Source organism: Pseudorca crassidens, chromosome 1 (genome assembly GCF_039906515.1).
Source record: "Pseudorca crassidens isolate mPseCra1 chromosome 1, mPseCra1.hap1, whole genome shotgun sequence".
Classification (NCBI taxonomy): domain Eukaryota; kingdom Metazoa; phylum Chordata; class Mammalia; order Artiodactyla; family Delphinidae; genus Pseudorca; species Pseudorca crassidens.
The window spans coordinates 181311145-181326713 of NC_090296.1; the positions used below are offsets into that span (position 1 = coordinate 181311145).

Consider the following 15569-nt stretch of genomic DNA (forward strand, 5'->3'; position numbering starts at 1 on the left):
GGTCATCTGTCACTCTCCAGGATAACTCTATTTCAGAGGGGCTGTCGAGTGGCCAGGGAGGCAGCAGGGCTGCCTGCTGTGGCCCGATGTCTGGGCCTGACAAGACCCCTCCCTCCTGGCCAGGCATTGACCTGAAGTCCTGGGCTTACGGCCATGACCTAGAGCCAGAATGATCTGCATCTTGTTCTGTTCTATTTCATATGGAAGCTGTACTCTGCTAAGCAGGAAGAGATTGTGTAAGAAGCAGACAAAGAACAGAACTGGGTATCACGCAGGTCAAGTGGCACTTAATGTTGAAAAAGCAAAGGACAAAAATCTGTGCACCTTTTCTAGTCCAGTAATTTCCGATTGTTTTTGTTTGTTTCTAATATTGTTTGGCTTCACGTGGCTCTTCAAGTCCCTCTTTTCTTCTGCAGGGGCTTTTTGAGACTTATATGTGTGTGTGCATGCACACACACACACACAAATTTAAATTAATTTTGTCCAGAGAAATTAGAGATAATTACAAAATTAGCATAGAGCCAATGATATTTTCATTTAGTTCATGCATCTCCAAGAAGTTCCTTTGTTGTCGTTTGATTGATTGATTTAAAGGAATATTTTCTACCGCTAAGTAAATATCAATAGATAGTAGATAGGTTTTTCTCCTTCAAGGGGATTTTAAGGCCAAATCCACTTTGATTGGTTTCCTTCAGTTCAAGTACTTGCATTCTATAGGGAATGAAATGTTAATCTGTGGGACCTCTATGGTCTCCATGAGTTTTGTTGACAATGAATTTTGTTGACAATGAGTGGGGGGCAGTGGGTCATGTGAGGAGATACCGACCACCACTGTCAGTGGACTGGATCCCTTGCTGGGATGCAGGACAAAGATTTGGGTTGAGAAATACAAGTGTCTTCATCAACTTTTTTTTTTTTGGCGGTACGCGGGCCTCTCACTGTTGTGGCCTCTTCCGCTGCGGAGCACAGGCTCCGGATGCACAGGCTCAGCGGCCATGGCTCATGGGCCCAGCCGCTCCGCGGCATGTGGGATCTTCCTGGACTGGGGCACAAACCCATATACCCTGCATTGGCAGGCGGACTCTCAACCACTGCGCCACCAGGGAAGCCCCTACATCAACTTTTAAATAAAAATACCGTCCAGTGAAGTAAAGAAAATGGGATAGTTTTTCAGAAAGGAATCAAATTAAAAGGTTTGGGGGAAAGAGTCTCTGGCTTAAAAAGATAAAAAAGATTTATTTTACCACAAAAACACAAATTTCATTCCATTTTTGAGCTCATGACGGGCTCTACCCTTTATCAAAATGGACTTAACTGCAACATTACAGCAAAGCGAGCCCCATGTCCGTCGCTGGTGTGGTAAAGACGGCCCAGATGATAAACTGCAGACTAGCAGAGGGCTAAACACTCCTTAGCACAATTTAAGATGGATTGATTTCATTGCTCTTAATCAGATATCAGGAACCAGAAATAAACATAAAAATAAAATTTCCAGGAAAAAGTCATCTGCCAATTAAACTCCAAGAGGTGAAAATGGTCATTGTGGAAAGCCATCTTCATGCAGGCACATATCACACTTCCCAAACGGTCCATGGATTATGACTTCAGACTACTCGGAACCATAGTTTAATCACCGGTTCTGACCCCCAGTCTTCTTCATTTGCTTCAACTGCCTTCTGGAGCTGGTTAAGCTACTACATGTTTACTTGTTCTGGTTCCCACTGGATCCTAGATACCTTCTCCAAAACGTGCTTCCCTTCTATATTTCATGCATATCTTTCCCAGCTGGTTTCACATGCACTCAGCTAGCCAGTGCATCTTAAGGTGTCTTTAGGACACCTTTCTTGTGCATTCAAGAGGTGGAATAGGACTGTGCCCTTTAGCTGTGTCTAACAGCCTCCGTGGTTGGTGAGGGGGGATGCATTGCTGAAGGGTAGAGGGGTGGGAAGAAAGTTCTAGAACCATCAGCAACAGCACTGGGGTTCCAGGATGTGAGGGGAGGGGAGAAGGAGGTAGAGTGTGGAGAGAAAATGGATGGGTTAGTACATATTTAATTAGGCATTTGCTATTTTAAGCGACAGTCACTCTAGATAGATGTTGGCTAGTATGGAAGCCATGGAAGTAGAGATAGGTCAGGTGCTCTCTTAAGATCTGCACAATCTTCTATCATGATGTGTCTCTTTCCCTTTGTTCCATTCTACTGTGATACCTACTGACCATTCCCTGCACGTTCAGCCCAAACCCCCAAAACCAGTCTGGTTAACTCTTTACCACTGACACTTCTGGCCAGAGCTATTTGTGACACAAAGCTGGGCGCTGGTGCTTGTGGGATGTCTTTGCTTGCCCTGTCACTGGCCACCTCCAAAGAGGAGCCTAAGGGCCGTGCTGCTGGGCAGTCCCGGAGGGCAGGGCAGTTAGCTGCATGTGGAGCGTAGCTGTGAGTTGCTCCATTGACACCTAAACACTGTCCAATTCGGCATGGATATGCAACGTTTTACACCAAACAGGGAATGGAGAGGACACAGGTGTTATGCTACTTTTGTCAAAGGAGCAAGTGAAAATCTTGGAATGAAAGAAGTGAGGGATTCTCTTGAGGCATATTCTGGAAGAAGTAAAGATGGAGGGATGGAATGGTTGAATCGCTTTCTAGAGTATGCTGAGGAAGGTATTTGAGGTGTGTATTAGAGGTCAAGAAAATTGAGGCACTTAGAGCAAGAAAGACTTGGAGATGAGGAGAAAAGAAGGATGAACAATTTTTCCACATCCTCTTTGGAGAATCCGATCTGCGTTGAATTCTCTGCCATGAGTTCCTACAAGGGCAGGTGATTTCTTATAACGACCTTCCACAGAAATACTGGGGAGAGAATAGTTTCCCTTCTAAGTATTTTGAGGGAGTGGGCTGCATGCTATAAAGGAGATTGGGAAACGGTAAGGAGAAATATTCCTGGGTGGACCATTTGGACCATTTTCCTTTGTATGGCAGACTGCGTCATTCCCGCAACCTTTCACCTGTGAGGCCCTTCTCTGGGTGGGGGCCTGACTCACAGCAACTGCCCTGACTTGCTCTCAAATGATGAAAAAAAAAATCTTTGACGAGGAAGAAGTGCAAGAGCTTTAAGCAACACATCATAGGTAACTAGAGGCATTACTGAGCTCAGAGTCATTTTATTAGTATAAAGCCTTACGATCTTAATATAAAAATGTAAGTTGAACTGGAAAAAAATGAATGAATCTGAATAACTATATGCCTTTTTTGCCTCTTAAGAATTTTCTGGGAATGATATTTTGGTAGATAAAAGTAAAATATTTCATTACAAATTTAGTCTGCACTTGAAAACTGAATGTTGAGGACAAAATAGGATCTTTCATGGTATGTGATTTGCAGGAACACGTTTAAGCTTCCTCAGACACAGGTGAGCTCTGCTGAGTCCTCAATAGAGCCGTACCTGCAGGTGGATTCTTAATAGATGTTCCCTGGTGAGGAACTCTTGCTAAATGTGCAACTACATGCTTTGGTTTTCCTTATATTAAAGGGGAGAGGGAGATAAATTAGGAGTTAAGGATAAGCCTATAGATAACTAACAAGGATCATCTGTATAGTACAGGGAACTATACTCAATATCTTGTAATACCTATAATGGAAGAGAATGTAAAAAAAGAATATATATATTTATATATATGTATGTATAACCTAATTACTTTGCCGTACACCTGAGATTAACACAACATTGTAAATCAACTATATTTCAATAAAAATAAAAAAAACCAAAATGCAGAACTGTAATGTTGGTAAAATGACTCCCTCCAAGCCAAATGATAAGTTGCTTAATACGGTCACATGTATTATCTTCTGGGCACCTTAAAATGAAAGGTGTGCAGCCTGGGTTGAACCACACATGTGTGGGATGGAATGTGGGATGGGATGTGGGCTGGAACTGGCACACTTGAATCAATGTGCTTGCATCATTTTATTTTTCTATTTTGCAGTTAAAAAATTCAGTACAACTGTTATGAGACCTATTTTTATCTTCTCTGAAGCCAATTACAATTTAAGCTGGACCAAGTCAATAAAAATGAATTTGAAAAATATAATCAACACAGAAAGAGGAAGCTAAATGTGCATTCAGTTCCCCAAATTACACATTTCCTTGCTCTGCAGAGAGAGGCTATTGGGTGGGATATTCTTGGCATTTGTTCATTTAAAGATAAGGATGACTCCCTTCACACCAGCCCTGCAAGCAGGATGCAATGAGACTTTCATCAGAGCCTGTGTGATTCTGCAAACACGTTCTTGGGAGTTATAGAAATTCTTACCCTCCTCACATCCTTTTGCATGCACCGTCCATGGATGAGTCTCCTCATTTGTCTTGGACGAATGATGTCTTTTTCTAATTAGGCAGATGCTTCCGTTTTAGAGCCGGACCAGAAGACAATGTCTAATTGAGCTTTTTTTTTTTCCTTGGTTTTTGTTTTGGACAGTGCTAGAATTAGCCTTGGAATTTAGTCTCCTGATTGACCCGTGTCCTAATTAAAGCCCGATTTGATTGACTCTGCTTGTTCCTTTCTGTAGGGAGCACAGAACAGCTTCCCACATTGACAGTATGTTGGATTGGTGATGGCTCCTGATTCCCTGATACGTTCTGACATTCACAAGCCCCCCACAGAAGCCCAGGCTGCCGCGGACTGCGTGTCTCTTCAGCTCCAACACTAACAGAGCAGCATCTCACCCTACTTTTCAGTATTCCTTTTTCTGTAGTATATATTCAAATACAATTACAAAACAGGATCTTATGAAGTAAATATAGTGATGTCCATAGTTTCCATCATCTTAATAGTTTACGTAAGAGAGAAAAATCACTTCTGAAATCCAAGCAAGTCTACACAGGTTTCCTCCCTTCTTTGCCTGTAGCTTTGAAGGCTTGGAAAGTCCTAAAAATTAAATTGGCTTCTTCTAATGGATACAGATGGCAATGCCTTGTGCTGGGTCCAGCTGTCATTTTCTTACTCAAAAGAGAGGGGAAAGTACGTATCATCAGAGCACCTGCAGCCCTGAACTTACAGCAGAAAGGTGAGCCCTCTGTAGAGAGTAAGGAAGTCTGTCTGATGTCATACATCTCCGTAAAAGAAGATCTCCATTTCTTTTTTGGAAAAAAAGAGTTTTCAGTGTAACTCATCACCCGGGTTCTTCCAAAGAGACTTTCAATTTTAGTAAAACAACAACAAAAACAACAACAGGTTTGTATCTCTGCTAAGCAGACCATCATTTGAAAGCTTTCATGTTTGCGTGAGGAAGGCACGATGTTTATAGAATCAGCCGGGTAGATTATCTCCCCACCATTTTCTATTAAATATAGGAAGAGTCCAGCCATCGTCTGGCCCAAGATAGAATCAACTTCTCTCCGGAGGGCCCATCGATTTCTCTTAGACTCTGTCATGTCCAGCCCGCCATTCTACCTCGAGTTTATTTCTTTCTACCTTTGGTAAGGTTCTTACCTAGTCTTCTTAGTGTTGTTAAGTGTTTATTAAATAAATGCATGGACTTTTACACATAGATAAAGCATGTCATCCACATCTTCATGTAATTTGTATGCTGTCCTGTGTTAGTGAACATGTGTTCAGGGAAGACCTGAAGATCCATACCGGGTCTGCTTCCTCATTGTCAAGGTCTAATAAATTCATAGCTTTAAATATGGTCCCAGGCTGTGCATTTTCCACGAGATAATGCAAATGAGGTGAACAGAGAAATGATCACACTTCAGCTAACGGAGGGGAGAGCTGCTCACTTAGCAAGCACCTCCGCCAGCAAATTGCTGAACATTTTCCGAGTTTATTTTGCAGTGTGCGTAGGCCCACTTTGCTGGAGCAAGGCGGCTGAGATGCACTTTGCCAGAAATCTGGAGCAAGGCTTACGCCATAGAGGAAACCTTTCTTTCAGGGCATCATGTAAATCTGTTTTGGCAATTTTTCTTTTTTTTTTTTTTTAACATCTTTATTGGAGTATAATTGCTTTATAATGGTGTGTTAGTTTCTGCTTTATAAAAAAATGAATCAGCTACACATATCCATATATCCCCATATCCCCTCCCTCTTGCGTCTCCCTCCCATCCTCCCTATCCCACCCCTCCAGGCGGTCACAAAGTACCGAGATGATCTTCCCGTGCTATGCGGCTGCTTCCCACTAGCTATCTCTTTTACATTTGTATAAATGTGTATATGTCCATGCCACTCTCTCACTTCGTCCTAGCTTACCCTTCCCCCTCCCCGTGTCCTCAAGTCCATTCTCTACATCTGCGTCTTTATTCCCGTCCTGCCCCTAGGTTCTTCAGAACCATTTTTTGGTTTTAGATTCCGTATATACGTGTGAGCATACGGTATTTATTTTTCTCTTTCTGACTTACTTGGCTATTTTTCAAGCCTGCATTTAAGCCTGGGTCAATAACAGGAAACAAATCTGTTATTAATTACTATAATTTGAAAGGAAGTTACAGTTGACTTCCATCAATCTGGCTTGGCCGCATGAAGACTTTTACCACTCAGAGTTTTGGAACTTGCCTGAGTACAAGCATTATATGCTGACCACAGTGGGAAGGTTTTTGTAGAGATATACCAGCTCCATGTAGGTACTGTGTTCCAGGAAAGGGAGTGAAAAAGTATGTTTAACATTTCGTCAATGAAGTCCTATTTTAGAGTGTTTAAGAAATGTCCCTTTGTAAAGGGGTTGGTCCTATGGTATAGTAACAATTCGCTTGAGTGTAAACTTGGATTTCCAAATATCAGTTTTACCAGAAATGACGTGCTTCTGTACATGAAGATAAATAACCGTTTGGTTACAGACACCAGAATTAAGCAATTTCAGGAAATGAATTACCATATTGACTTTGTATAGACCTGGGAGGACAGCTTGCCAAGATGGGGTCCTTGCCAAGTTCCTGTCTCGTGCATGTGACTTGGACCGCACCTATTCTGATTTACGATCAATCTGCTTTGATAAAACAGATTGTTTGAGTTATATATGTTTTGAATGTTCATTTCTTCAACTTTTCCTTTAAATGTAGGTAACTTAAAAAATCCAAGGTTCTCCTGGAAGGTGGAGTCGAAAGACACTCATCCTTGAGTGTGGACATAGACTCAGAGATAGAAAAAACAAACAAATAATGAGGCGTCAAGTGGGAGGTTGGACTAGATGGTCCCCAGCTTCCCTTTCTGCCCTGTGGTGCTTATCTCCCATATTCCAGAAGAAATGGAAAACCCACCACACTCAGGCCCTGTCCTGCACATTCACGGGAGCCCAGCATTCGGTGATGACTCCTGGGGCCGCCATCTGTCCATCATTGTGGGTGGGGAGGTTACCACACAGATGCTCCAATCTCTTTGTAAAGCTGTCCCAGCCTAAGTTGCCCAACAGGCAGGCATGAGCAGAAACCTCCCTAAGATAACATGATGTTCTCTTTGTAATCCTGCCCTACCCTGAACTATCTCGTCATTTTGTTCAAGCCTCTCTTCCAACATTCCTCACACCTGCCTTGGGTTAGAGTCATCTGTGTCTGTGTCTGCCTACCCCTCTCTCCACTAGCTTTTGCACTTTCCTAGGGCAGGAGGCAGGTCTCATACATCCGTTTATTCCTCACAGATTCTAGGGCAATTCATCTAGAGTAGGTACTCTATAAATGCCTAGGAGGTTTTGGGTTTGCTAATATTTCCTTAGTTTTTCTTCACCTTTCTTAAAACTTGTTTGAAATATATTACATGGTCATCATAATTGAATTTTTGAAAAGACAGCATGTCAAGAACACCAGCAGATTTAATTTTGTTCATTACAAAACTATTCTCTGTTTCAACTGCACAGTAGGTCACGATGGCAGGTGCTTATAGTCTATGACATGCGGTAGCTACTCAGGACATATTAGTTGAATCTGCAAAAGAATTTGGATGTGCTCGATGCCAGGCATGGTGTGAGGTGCTGGAGATACACATGAAATGGTCCTTCCCTAAAGGATTTCAGAGTTTACCAGATGATGACAAGGACATCAACATCTGAGGTTTGTTTAGAGCTTTATTGTGTTTGTAAAGTGCTTTGAATAAAACTTACTTTCAATTACATGGTTTCATTTGATCTCACAATCTAGTGAGGTTATCAGCGCAGTAATTTATTTTTCTTGTTTGTCAAAATGATAGCTCTTTTCCCTCTTCCCCTTAAATGCAGATGTTTTCCTATTATTTCCATGTATCTTTACTATAAAAAATACAAGAAAAAAGGCAAGATCTCTCTCTATATACCCGTGTGTATGCACACATGTACGTAAACACACACACATACACACATACACATACACACATACACATATTCTATATTTTACTTTCAGGCCTTTTTCCTGATGCCATCTTTGTTTTTTACATAAACATGGATTAATACGCACAGAGTTCCAGGCTCTGTCAGAGGTTTTGGTGAAATAAAGTCAAATATGAAGTTTCTGCTCTCAAACGTAGAGTCAAGTAAGGCAGTCAAAGTTGAATCAATAATGACAACGGAGACCTGTAGAAAAGAAAACAACACATTTTATAGAAACAAAATGAACGTGATGTGAGATTGGGTGAAAACTGGAGGGAAGCCAGCATTGAACGCCAAGAGGAGAGAGAATTTCAAGCATTGAGAGTATCAAGATCGACCCCTATCTCACACCATATACAAAAGTTAACTCAAAATGGACCAAAGCCCTGAACGTAAGGATGGAGGATCATTGGAATTCCAGAAAGGGAAGAACTGTAGACCAGGTTAGTGGATGTATGTTATACCAGGACAATCATGCCATCAGGAAGGTTGAGTAGAACTAGGCTGGAGGGAAATGTTGTAAAACAGGTGACAGAATGCTCTTTGAATATGTGGGAGTATTTGAAAAATCAGCAGATAACAGTGACTAGGATGGACAGAATGGCCTTTTTGTTTACCCCATCTGAGTATTTCATTTTGCTCATACCACAAAAGTTTCCCTTGTTATTATCTACTTTATATACAGTTATAACTGATGGTTATGTCTATGGTTATAACATAATTTATGAATGTCTTGCTACATTCAAGTTGTTTCCAATTTTTCAATATTAAAACTAATGCTATAGTAAACATAATTTAGCCCCTTTTAAATTTCATATGCATTTGCAAGCAAAATCGAAGCATGTTTGAATTCAAACAATGGTTTTGCTTTTTAATTTAACAACTGTTCAAATTTGCTCAAATCACTTTGTTGACTGTTTAAATTAATTTCATTCCCACCATTCAAGAAGTTGGCCCTGCCCTGGTTATTGTTTCAGATTCCCAGCCCACTGAGAGAACATAGTAGATAGATAGGTAGAGCATCTTCAGTACTTCAGATGGGGCACTTCGGTATTCTTCTGGTTTCCAAATTGAGAATAAAGTTTTCTGACTTTCTTCTGACCAGGGAATTTTCCAGATCTGATCTGTAAGGTAATTTAAGCTGTAAATTAGAACTTCAGGCACAAATATGTCTGAGTGTGTGATAGCTATTTGGAGCTATTTGGAGTGATTAATGATTATGTCTTGATGAGAAATATAAAATAAATTTCTGTGTTAATTGTTGGAAAATCAGAAATGGTTCTGAATTCTTAAGAGAGGAATATGAGTCTAGAAATCCCAGTTAATCAGTGGAAACTTGGGCTTCAAGGCAGGAAGCAGAAAATGGTGAAAGAAAGAGAAATTTATATCAGCAGATAGACTGCTAAGATTACCAGGAAGAAATGTTCCACTGGAAGCTGGAGGAGAAGGTCCTTTTGTGATTTCATATTGGGAGAGAAAAGGGGAAAAGGGGAGTGTGTCAGAAGAACGTTAGCATGTTCTGGGAATAAAAACTGGATACAATTAGAACAGCAAAGGAATGAACCTTTACTGAGAGCCTGCTATATGCCAGGAATGTTAATAAATTACTCTATTTTATCTTTACAATGATTACATAATAGAGGTATTCTCATCAACTAGAATTAGGTTTGGCTGCTGATAAGAGAAAATTCGAAACAAGGCTGGCTGAACCAAACAGTGCTTCTTCTCTCAGTTAGAAGAGTGTGAATGAGTCAGTCCAGGGCAGATGTGGCAGCTCCATGGTATCACAAGGGACTTGGGCACCAGCTTTTCTTTTCCAACATTCTTAGAGAGTGGCTTCATTAAGATCCCAAGATGACTGCTGGAGCTCCAGCCATCACATCTGGTTCCAAGCATCAGGAAGGAGGGAATGTGAAAGGGTTTTTCCTCAATTATTCCTGCTTTTAAGAAGTCTTCCCTGAATGTAAATTGGTCCAGCCACTATGGAAGACAGTATGGAGGTTCCTTAAAAAATTAAAAGTAGAGCTACCGTATGACCCAATAATCTCACTTCTGGATATATATCTGAAGGAAATAAAATCATCTTCTCAAAGAGATATCTGGTGGTGGGGAGTGGGCAAAATGGGTGAAGGAAGTAAAAATGTGCAAAGTTCCAGTTATGAAATAAACCAATCTTGGGAATCTAATTTTCATCATGGCAACTATAGTTAATAATCCTATATTGAATACTTGCAAGTTGCTAAGAAAGTAAGTCTTATAAGTTCTCACCACAAGAAAGACCCGCTATAACTATATATGGTGACAGATGTTAACTAGACTTACTGTGATGATCACTTCACAGTGTATATGAATATTGAATCATTATGTTGTATACCTGAAACTAATATAATATTGTATGTCAATTATACGTTAATAAAAAAAGAAAGAAAGAAAAAAGTGATCTCAGTACTCCCATGTTCATTGCAGCAGTATTTATAGCATCCAAGACATGGAAACATCTTGTGTACATCCATGGCTGAATGGATAAAGAAAATGACATTTGTATTTTATTTTTATATTCACATTATACAAATGCTATACACACACATGCAGAAATATTATTTAACCATTAATAAAAAGGAAATCCTCCTATTTGCAACAATATGGACGGACCTTGAGGGCATTATGCTAAGTGAAATAAGTCAGACAGAGGATGACAAATACTGCATGATATCACGTATATGTGGAATCTAAACAAGAAAAATTCATAGAAACAGAGAACAGACTGGTGGTTTCCAGGGGTGGGGGGTAGAGGTTGGGGGGAAATGGATGCTGGTCGAAAGTACTAACTTGAGTTAGAAGATGAAATTGTCCTGGAAAAACGGATACAGCATGTTGACTATAGTTAATAATATTGAATCTTATACTTGAAAGTTTCTAAGAGGGTAGAGCTTAAATGTTCTCACCACACATACAAAAAAAGGTAAGTACATGAGGTCATGGGTGTGTTAACTAATCTTATTGAGGTGACCTTTTTGCAATATATATGTGTATCACATCAACACGTTGTACACCTTTAACTTACATAACATTGTATGACAATTATATCTCAATAAAGCTAGGAAATAAAGAAGTTTTCCCAGGAGTCCCACGATTTTCCCCTACATCTTATGATTAAGTTCTAATACCTAAGACTGCCTCTAGCCACATCTAGCTGCCAAGGGAGACTGACTTTTTCGTAAGTTCACTCGGTACAGTATTTCCCCAAATGAAAAACAAGGTTCCAACAGTGAGGAGGAGGGGAGAACAAATACTGGGTGGTTAACTAGCATTTTTGGATGCTTCCTTCTTTTATCTTCACTATGTCTTTGGAGACAACAGGGCGCAGGGCATTAGCCAAGGTCACGTGGCTGACAAGTGAAGGTGTCAGGATTAGAACACAGGCCTGTCTGGCTTCAAAGCCTCTTTTCATTACGTGGCACCGACTCTCAACAGAAGAGTCTTCTCATAGAGTGGAAGGTATCAGATCCATGAACCAAAAAAGTCAGGGCTGTGCTTTGAGGCTGAGAGATGGTCACCTGGTCTTCATCTCCCTAAATGAATGAAGTTAGACTCTGGTCTGCGTATCATTTTTCATCTTCACAATACTCTTGCTTTTTAGTCTTTGAGCCATTTCACTTCTAGGAATTTCACACATGGAAATAATTACAATGGGTGCAAAGATTTATGTGCTAGGATGTTCACTGAAGCTTTATTTATAACAGTGGAAAATTAGAATCAACCAAAATACCCAACAAAGGAAATTACAGAATGCTGGGACATCCATATGGTAGAACACATTGCAACCATTAGAAATCATGTTCTTCAAGAATACTTAAGGACATGCATGATAGGGCCCATAAGTTATGTTAAAAAGATTAAAAATAGTAATCACTATGATCCCAGTTTCGTAATATATGTGAATAGAGGCATAGGAAGAAACCTGGAGTAATAAGAATGTTCACAGTGGTTCTTTTGTAAATGATGGGGGTATTAATTATTTTACTTTTTATTTATGCTTTTCTGAATTTTCCAAATTTCTACCATGAATATGTATTACTTCTGTGATCAGAAAAAGCTCACACCTGTCATTTGGAAATATGCTTCCTCCTAACAAAACAGTTAGTTATAACAGTTTGTTATACAGTTTGTTATAACAATACAGTTACAACAAATAACAAAAACAGTTTTGTTATTCTCCAGTTGACTGGCTTAGATGTTTAGCATCGTCAAGGTGCTAGCATGAAGAAGGTTCCAGCAGATTGACCCCAATAAATATTTATTGAGTGCCGGTGGTGTGGGAACTGCTGCTCTGGGAACTGTGAGAGAGGCAGGGTACAGGGTACAAGCTACAGAGATGCAGAAGTCAGGCTCCCTGCCCCCCAGACGGGTCTCTCTCCGAGGACTCTGCTTGGGAGGTGACGGTCATAGGGGAGGGCCTCAGGCCGTTGTGAGGTGACAGCCGAGGCAGAAAGGCATGATCTGAGACTGTGTTTTAAGAATGCAGTAAACATGTCATCTCGTTATTAAATGCACAGTTCCCCTTTCTCCACGTCAGGCGTAGCACGTACAGACTGAAGTCAGCTTGGGCTGCTCGTCAGCAGAACTACCCACGTGGTCTCCCCACAGGGGCCCAGGACCCTTGATGGAGAGAATCAACCAGTCAGCCGTCCTAAGGAAGACACCATCTTGCTCCCAAACAACAGCAATATGACAAGAACAACAATAATCAGCGAGCGAGTGAACCCACGGATGGGATGAGCATTCTGTGTGGTTTCTATGTAGTTAATAAGGCATCTTTATGCAACCAATGAGCTGGTCTGTGTTCCAGTCCTTGTCCCACTATTTATCAGGATTTTGGCAAAAAAAAAAAAAAAAAAAATCCAATCTCTTCTTAGTTTGAATTGGTGAGAACGCTGAGCCTCGTTTGGGTATGAGAAGGCTCTGTTAGAATCCGGGCAGTATGTCTCCTGCTTTGTTTCTCACCAGATTTGCTTCTCCATGGGCCTCTCTCAATGTTGCCTTTGGCCCTGGAATGCGAGCTTCAAGTGGCAGGGTCCCCAAAACCAGCTGCAGGAGAAACTCATCCTCTGGCTGTGCCCCAGGTTCCCCATAACGACCAAATCTCAACAAACACACTCTCCAAGGGCTTTACTTCTCCCACGCCCTCATCAATCCCATGCCACCAGCGATGGCCGGGGAACGACCTCTTCTTTACCTGTGTGGTCCTGTAGCTTTCTCGTTCTGAGTATATTCCAGGTTTTTGCCCACAGCTGTGATGTTTTTATGTTGTGCTTTGGTAATGGGAGGGGTTGGAAAGCTCATTCCTTTGGGTGGATGATTAAATTCCCAACTAGGTCAGAGTGGAAAGGGTTCTTTCTACCCATGGGGAGAGGTGTTCGTCATCTTGTAGACCTCCGGCCTCCATCCTGCCTGGTTGTGCTGCTGGGGATCAAGGTTGCTGGTGACAAGGAGGTGGTGGGGTGAATGGGAAACGTTATCACTTCCAATGTCAAAGGAACGACACACTGACCCGCATTTCCTTTTTAAGGTTTCTTTTTTTTTAAATGTGATCTGGTTCCAGGAAACATCAAACCTGGTCTGCACACCTGTCTTTTAAAATTATTCTCGAAAACAATTTAGCCAACTCACTACTCTGTTCAATACCTTTTTCCTCTAAAAATAGAGCTCTTTTAGAACCCTTTCCTTCCATTCTTTCTTTCAGGAAATTAGACTGTATGTTTTCTTGGCTCGGAGTAACTCTCCCTGAGTTCTCTTTCACAACAGATGAGCAGCTTCTAACTTGCCTTGAAGTGCAGGAAAGATCCAGGCATGTACAGGAGGCCAAGGGGCAGGGGGGCAATATGGTGACCATGTAGGTGCAAATGCCAAGTGTGCTCCTGTGTGGGTGCTCAGTGGATAGGCCTGGCTTAGTATATCTGTGCATCTGTGGTGCTTTGGAATCTGCCCTCCCAAGCTGCAGGGGAGGGCACCATCTTTACAGGATGCCCATTTGCAGCGAATATTGGCAAGCCACAGGGCATCCGAATGGGTGTTGTTGTTATCCTGAGATAGTTCTTCCATCTATTATATGGGAAAATACCCTACAGGGCTGTCATGATGGTCCACATAGTGACACTTAGGAGATGCTGCTGTAATGAAACAGACGCGGATTCTTTGTTCAAGTCAAGGGAAAAGCAAAGTTTTTTGTGTGTTTTTTTTTCAGCAAAACTCTGCTTTTAAACAGTACTAAATATTGCAAATTAAACATTCAATGAAATAAATGTCTGACTGTTTCATGATTGAAATATGCTATTTTCTTAGGCTAAAGGGAAACCTTGCTGTAGGTGCCCTTAGGAGTCCAAACAGCGGCGCAGACACAGGTTGGGCTTTGGCATCTGTTACCCTCAATCTCTGTCTTTCTTCCATCTCTTAGGAGTTTTGGGATCTTGGATAAGCGAAAGAAGCCTCACATCTCCTTTTCTTCCTCGGTAAAGTGTGTTTTCCTCATCTCATCTTTTTTTTTTCCCCCAGGGGCCAGGGCTGTGCTGTAACCAGACAGTGTCTCTACTGAGGTTGCAGCCTCAAGCATTCACACCACGGGCTACACTTCGGCTGGGCAAATAGTCCTCCTGAAAATGAACTGTATCTTGATTATGGCCGGTAGTTGAGTTGGCCTTTCTTGGAACGGTAAAAGGTAGTCTTGGTAGCTCAGGGATTAAAAATAAACAGCTCTCTCTATTTGATCATAATCAATTTGTGTTGTCCTCCCTCCTTGGGTAAAGGATAAAGAGAATTCAAGTTTTGTGTAATGTGTTCTAAATTAGTGGGGGGGGAATGGGAGAGGGGGTCCTCAGGAGGCAATGTGCCTAGCGAATTCAGGGGGAAAAAGCAGCGCGTGGCAGCCCAGAGTCCCATGTGTCTCCAATCACAGCATGGTGGCTGTTAGCACTTTGTTTTTTTAAAGCTGAGTTGCCTTTCTGTTTGTGTGGGGAGTTTGGCACAATGCTGTTACGAAGCATTTGTTTGAGACATTTCAAACATAGCAATTTAATGAGTGGCAATAAAAATATCTTTATTCAAGCGATGTCTTTGGTTGTGCGTATAGTATATCTATGCATTCATATGTTGGGGCTTCCTGAGCGTGAAACAACCTGAGTTCTGAGTGCAACTGCAGGAACGTGCACCGTGGGGGAACCGCTAGGCAAAGAGGACGGCCGCT

At 41.4% G+C, this 15569-nt stretch overlaps 1 protein-coding gene across 1 annotated transcript in view; it reads left to right on the plus strand.

Annotated features, from left to right (window-relative positions):
- Positions 1–15030, plus strand: part of PARD3 (par-3 family cell polarity regulator) — a 727131-nt gene extending 712101 nt beyond the window's left edge. The window contains exon 25 of the mRNA XM_067702341.1: positions 14882–15030. Coding sequence (XP_067558442.1) covers positions 14882–14921 — 40 coding nt within the window. The 3' untranslated portion in view covers positions 14922–15030. The remainder of the gene's footprint in view (positions 1–14881) is intronic.
- Positions 15031–15569: the final 539 nt, after the last annotated feature.